The following is a 6,866-nucleotide window of genomic DNA, read 5'->3' as shown; positions in this document are numbered from 1 at the left end:
TTTTTTTTCTCTTAATTAATTGGCCTCTCAGAGTTGGTAAGACAACTCCCACCTGTTTATGCTCTCTGTATGTGTGTATATATATCTCCTCAATATATGTTCCATTCTATATGCATCCGAAGAAGTGGGCTGTAGTCCACGAAAGCTTATGCTCTAATAAATTTGTTAGTCTCTAAGGTGCCACAAGTACTCCTGTTCTTCTTTTTGCGGATACAGACTAACACGGCTGCTACGTAGAAAGTCTATCTTCTCCTCTTTGTATTTATAGCAATAACTTATCTTTTGTGTAAACATCATGAGAGTAAACACCAAAGTCCATGCAGAGAAATATTGCAGCTGTTTAGAAAGAGATTCACTTATTCAGCCTTCAGATTGCACTGTACACTACCCAGGCTCACTCCAGAATAGAACAGAATATCAATGCTGACCTCTCACATCTGTTCTGTATCATCAACGTTCCTGATTACCTTTCTACCTCATCCAGAAGCCTGGCATAATACAGCTTTCTGGTGACTACTATAAATTATAGATCACTTTTTAAAAATGTTGGAGATTATATTTTTCAAAATATATATTGTTATGACGGGTCACTAGATGGTGCTGTTACATATCATCTTACAAGAACTTTTTCTTAATTTGTGAGGAAATTTTAAACTTGAAAGAAAATGCTAGCCAGGGGATGTTGGTTTTGGGGCCTGGATTGCTTTTGGGGAGATGTGGTAGGCAGCAAATGAGTTTTCTCTTGGCTTTAATCTCTAACTACAGTCCATTCTTGAGGCAGAGTTGTTTCCTGGAAACTGGGCATTGGTGTGTGGGCTGAGAACCCTGGAAGAGGGTATTGCCTGCAGGCTGTCTGTGAGAACCTCTGTTCCAGGACTGGTGTATGTTTGTGTACTCATACACCACACCTCTGATTTCTCCTCCAAAGGCAAGCTGACCTGCAAGGCCTGACATCTACTGCTTGGCAGAGAGGTAACAATATTATATGCAATATCTGTATCCACCTACTCCAGGGGTCGGCAACGTTCGGCACGCGGCTCGCCAGGGTAAGCACCCTGGCGGGCTGGGCCAGTTTTATTTACCTGCTGATGCGGCAGGTTTGGCCGATCGCGGCCCCCACTGGCCGCGGTTCGCCGTCCCGGGCCAATGGGGGCGGCGAGAAGCCGCAGCTAGCACATCGCTACTATAAGTGTCCAAGATGTGTGGTCATTCAGCAAGGTAAAAGTCCCTGAGGTGGCCTTTGAGGTGTTTCACAGGTTGTGGTCTCTAGAGGTTAGTTGCTGGAGAGGTGTCACAGACCTGTCAAACTCCACCTTGCTGGATATATGCTGCTGTATTTGGATCCATACCCTGAATCTGTGTGCTTTTAAGTTCTCCTGGGTCTGGATAGATTCCAGGCCTTTCTTTGGCCACTAGGCTCACTCCCTGGGCATAGACTCTGCCTGCTACCTCTTCTTATACATGGGACCCAACAGTCCAGCTGCCCTAGCCCCAAGACCAGTATCGAACCCATCCCAATACACTCCAGCAACTTAAGCATATCCTCCCCCAGAGCTCCACCCTCATGGGTACATTAATTATAGTTTAACCCTTGAGGAACACGTAATATTTGAAGCAAACAGACACAATCTTTGCAGATGGATTTCTAAAACAAAGCACACTTTACTCATAGACAGCACAAAAGATATACAGATTTAGGTAAAATAGTAAATCATCTGTAAACCATTCTAGGGGTGCTTTTTTTCTTTACCACTTTTGAATGTTCCTTGGGAATTGGTCAGTGTCCTTTCAAAATTCCAAGTCCCATCTCCTGGACTTCACTCCTCCAGCCCAGGCTTCTCCTCCAGATCATGGAGTCTCCTCACTGACTCCTGCATCAACTTTGGCTGGTGTGCCAATCAAAAGGTTCCCTCGTGCCCAGAAAGCCAAGCCCCTTTCTCTCCACCCTTGATTTTCTCAGCCTCTGTGTTTTTGAAGGCCTGCCATAACACACAGATCTCCTTGTTCCCTCTGGGGAATTTTCCATTCTCTTGTCCTCCATAGATAATCTGGAGAGGACTGATTTTACCTAGGTTGCTGCGACACCATTGCTGTGCTTGGGCAAGGTCTGTTCGGTTGTCGATGGTCGCTAGTGACCATTACGTTCAGAGGTAGTCGGCCAGGTCCCACTCCCTCTCTCAATAGCACAAGAAATGTGATGGAAGAATATGGAAAAGACCACCATACATGCCTAATGCAGTATTGCCAACGTTTGTGAGTTTTGTGCAAGTGACAGGATTTCAGAGATGTCTGGAGCTCATCTTGTAATGATGCAAGAAGCTCCAGTCCCCTCACAAAGCTCAGCCTCACCAGAAGTCAGCAGAGTCTCTCCTCTCCGCTTGCCGTGCTCACAGGGGAAGGAGGGAGCAAAGAGCTCCACAGCTCAGTGCAACCCTGCTTCCTCGTCCCCCCTCTCGTACTGTGAGAAAAATGGACAGGGCATCATTTCTGCTCCTCCTTCTCCCCTTGTAGCACCTGGCCCAGGACGGGACAGAAGGGGGTGAAGAGCCCCTGGAGCTTACCCCTCATAGCATGACAGGAACTGGGACCTGGCATGGGAGAGAGAGTGAAGAACCCCAGGAGGAGTAGAGCACACTGTGGGAGACTGAACATGAGGGATGAGGCGGAATTGATGGGGACTGGGTGGGGACAGAACTGATAAAATGGCTGGGGACAAGATTAACTGCTAGCCAGGGGATGACCAGATGTTGCGGTGAGAGCTCCTGACCAGAGGGTCCACATCACCTTACCTAATACATTTGGGATTGTGGGCAACACTAATTGTCGCACCCAGACTCAGAATGGGCCGGGGCAGTTCAATAGTCAAAAGGCACACTGAAAAAACACATCATCATCTTTTTTAAACATCTCATGATTTTTTTGGCCAATCTCAAGATTTTTTTGGAGTCTGAATCATGATTCTGGGTTTGAATCACTGAGGTTGGCAATGCTGATAACCATACACAGAGTTCATAATATCAAATAGCATTCATAAGCTGTACATAGATTGCCATATCATCACAGGTGCCTACTCAGACAAAACTCCTATTGACTTCAATGGAAGCTATGTTGAAGGACTATGGGATTTCACTGTGCACTGATATATTTAATTCAGGGCAGAATCTGAGGGCTGCAGACTTTCCAGATTTAATTTAAGAACACGAGCCAGTAAATTACCATTGCAAAACACACTGTTTGTTCTACTTTCCCATGTGACAATCTTGAACACATTTGTTATTTTAATCAAATTGGCAGAGATAAAATGGGGTATAAAGGACAGAGTGCAGAAACTAGTGCTGTGGCTCGCACTACTTCATCCAGCTGTTATAAAATGCAAGCCATTCCTATTCTCCTTTTGGTTGGCTTAACCTATGTCTCCGCAGTCTTTGGTAAAAGAGAAATCAGCGCTAATGGCACTTTCTCAAACAGAAAGTATTACAGCTCAATAAATGTCAGTAATGGAGGACCTTGGGGCACTTGGACATGGATTGATTTGTGCCCAGAACATTTCTATGCTACGGGATATAGTGTAAAGGTAACTGAACCTGATTACTTTATCCATACCCTTGTCAGAGCAATAGGTTCCTATCCTGTTAATGATCTTACTGTATTTCTGTATATTTTAGATGGAGGAGTATGGAGGAGCTAGTGATGACACTGCACTAAATGGGATCCGTTTATTTTGCATAAAAAACAACAATACGAGTAGTGCTGTCTATACCGTTGAATCTGATTCTGGAAAGTAAGTTTAATGGTATTTCAACCTTTTATATTTTGTTTGATCTATAGTAAACCAGATGAGGAGGAACCTGAGAACTTGTAACACTGTCAACCAGAGAGCAGCCTGTTATTGCCTCCAGGTTGTTCTTTTTAAGTTTTTATGCTGGGAATATAATTGTTTACCACCACCGAGGAAGCGGCCAAGTTATCGTCTATGTAACACCAGTATAGCCCAATGAATTTGGCTCAATGTATTCATTATGCATGATTTGCAAAATTTAGAGAAAAAAGGCTACAATTTAAATAGCAGACATTGCTTGTATTGTGTTTGAATTTCTTACCTTTTGCCCCAGGCGCAGTTTGGATGGTCTTTAAAGTTAAAACTGTCACTTCATCCTCACTTGAATATTTGGTCTTTACGATTTTCTTATAACAACTTGTGTTATAGGGACACAGTCAATCTGGAATCTAGTCACTTTAAAAATAACAACTTAAAAGTAATTCCAGGTACTTTACCTGCTCCTGAGGCCAAAATGTTGGCAATCACATTTCCCTGATTTTATATATATATATTTGTTGTGTAGAAGTTCTGCCCAGGCAAGGGAAACTAAGTAACTAAGCCCTGACACTGCAATCAGATCTACTAGTGTAGACCCTTCCACCCCATTGGGGCACTGCATAAGTGGACGGGTCCAGCGAATAGATCTGATTACAGGATCAGGACCTGGCTGACTTCAGAGGGGAAACAGTGAATGTGACTATACACAGAGTTCTGCCAAATACACAAAGGAAAAGAAACAGGAAAAAAAAAAAAAGAGAAAAATTTCCCCTTCATTTTTCAGTTACAATAGTCTTTGACATTACTTGTAACGGTAATAGGGAAATGCTCAGACAGAAATGTGATTATTTTTAAGTTGATGATGTCCCCTTAAGGGCCAAGTTATCAGTTTCAACTTTGAATGCCTCAATTTGTATCAATGTCTTTATGTAATGTAAAGAGTTTGTTTTTTAAATGTAATTTGTGTATGAAAGGATCTGTGGGTTACTGATACATAATGCTCAGCCATTTATTGGGTTTATATTACCTGATTTTAGGAACTGCCAAGGTCCATCTAGTGTGCAATATCTTCTCCCGTACGGTGACCAGCACTAGGTGCTTCAGAAGACATGCAGTGATCCTTCAGTAGGCAGATGGGAGAATGCCCCCTGCATAGGTCTAATCCTGGTTTCTGACCATTAGAGATTGGCCTGAGTCCTGAAGCACAAGGTTTAATATCCCTTCCAAAATGTTTGTTGACATTAATTATGAATACTCTAGATATTCTTAATATTCATGTAAATATCAAAGTTTTAAAGTGTGGACATAACATAAATCCAGATTTTGAAGTATGGATATAATTTTTTTCCAGGCACACGCTTACAATTATTGCAGGCAACAAAAAGTAAACTCCAAGCTATTTTTAATGGATATTAAGAAACATATTCCCCTCTTACTTCCATTGATGTGAATAGATTTACTTTAAGGCTTTTTTCTGGTGTGCATATATCTACAGTGAATCTTGCTTTCTCAGGTTTTCTTGAGTTTGACACATACACTGTGAACAGGACATTCACATTTCTTCAGTTTTGTTCCAACTTTTTCCTGCCCTCAAACAGGAAAAGCTCCTTGCTGCTTTGTGATAAGTTCAACCTGCCGTCATTGTGCTGTCACTTTATTTTTGGAATGTAAGCTCTGGGTTGAAGGAATGGTATCCGCTGTGTATTCTTCAGAGTCCAAACACAGCTGGTGTTCAACACATAATAAATAATACATTCAAAATAATTCAGAAAAATCTGGCATACTTCCCATTTGAAAAATGGATCAGACTTGATTAAAATAACATTTCACTGGCTTTTATGCAACAAGTAGAGAAAAATATATTTAAATTGTATTTCTCCCCGTAGGTTTGGGCAATGGTCAGGAATCACTTGGTGTCCAACAGGGTTCCTAACAGCCTTTCAGCTGAAAGTTGAAGTTCCACAAGGAATTTTAGACGATACAGCCGCTAACAGTATCAAATTCCGCTGTAGCAGTGGTGCTATCATAGAAGGAACAGGCGGTAGCTTTGGTGATTATGGTGGATGGAGTAATGCCTGCACAAGAGGTGGAATTTGTGGCATTGAAACCAAACAGGAACCATACCATAATGCTTTTATTGATGACACAGCGCTCAATGATGTTCGTTTCTTCTGTTGTGACTGATTTCTATTGTTGAATGTTATTTTCATGGGATTTCCCAAAGGCTGACACCTGGCTTGTTCTGAGCAGAACATTCTGTTATTTTCAGCCTTGTGCCAAGCCCCACTGCAAAGTCAATTTGCTCTAAATCTTAGTAAAAGTAACATTCTCCGTCTCTTTTTAAAAAGTCAGCAATAAATTAGGTTTCAATAGCGATGCGCTGCTCCCTTAATGACTGTATGAAAGCTGCGATTGATTGATATGGAAATGAATTGTGAGCCAATCTAAAGGAAAGCCAGGTAGTTAGGAAAAGGCTCCATCCTGCAATCACCTCTCTGTCTTGCCAAGCTTCTCCCCCTCCTATTTTGGAAGCACTTGAAGGTGTCAGCCCTATTTGATTTCATTCCTAATTTAAGGACTCCAGGTAAAGTGTTCATGCAAGTCAGAGTGTCTGACACAGGCAGACTGACACTATATTCCTCATATTATAATAATTGCCATTAACTTCAGTGGGAGACTTGAGGTCAGAAGGGATGCACGATCATGTTCCCAGTAAAAGAACCTTGATGAGTTACTTTTGAGGATCATCTACGAGACCCATGGTGAGTAAGGGGCTATAGGAATCCTCTGGTGTAGAGTCAACAGTGTCAACACTCTTATTCTTTAAAGTAGCTAGCAGCAGATGCAGGAAAAGGAAGCAGACACCAATATGCTCTTCTTACGTAGCTATAAAGTCTTGTGCAGCTGAAGTCCTTTCATTTTCTGCTTTCAAGTTTTACAACTTGAGTGATACTTTGCTTTAATACATTAATTCATCTCAATGTTTTATTAGCCAAAATTGAATGCCTCCAATAAATTCCATGTCAAAATACATGTTGTTTGTGAGGTT

At 41.9% G+C, this 6,866-nt stretch overlaps 1 protein-coding gene across 1 annotated transcript; it reads left to right on the top strand.

Moving 5' to 3' along the window:
* Positions 1–1,719: 1,719 nt before the first annotated feature.
* VMO1 (vitelline membrane outer layer 1 homolog) lies at positions 1,720–6,854 on the top strand. Its single transcript, XM_034760734.1, has 3 exons — positions 1,720–3,574; positions 3,666–3,781; positions 5,704–6,854. The coding sequence occupies exons 1-3, from the start codon at positions 3,302–3,304 to the stop codon at positions 5,999–6,001; spliced, it is 687 nt and encodes a 228-aa protein (XP_034616625.1). The 5' UTR covers positions 1,720–3,301; the 3' UTR covers positions 6,002–6,854.
* The last annotated feature ends 12 nt before the right edge of the window (positions 6,855–6,866 follow it).

This window comes from Trachemys scripta, chromosome 2 (genome assembly GCF_013100865.1).
Source record: "Trachemys scripta elegans isolate TJP31775 chromosome 2, CAS_Tse_1.0, whole genome shotgun sequence".
NCBI lineage: Eukaryota > Metazoa > Chordata > Testudines > Emydidae > Trachemys > Trachemys scripta.
Note: the sequence above shows the minus strand (reverse complement) of the source record. Positions and strands in the feature narration are given on the sequence as shown.

Coding starts and splice junctions, on each gene's coding strand:
- VMO1 (XM_034760734.1), top strand. CDS start 3,302: ATGGGGTATAAAGGACAGAGTGCAGAAACTAGTGCTGTGGCTCGCACT. Junction 3,575..3,665: donor CTACGGGATATAGTGTAAAG/GTAACTGAACCT, acceptor TGTATATTTTAG/ATGGAGGAGTATGGAGGAGC. Junction 3,782..5,703: donor GTTGAATCTGATTCTGGAAA/GTAAGTTTAATG, acceptor TTCTCCCCGTAG/GTTTGGGCAATGGTCAGGAA.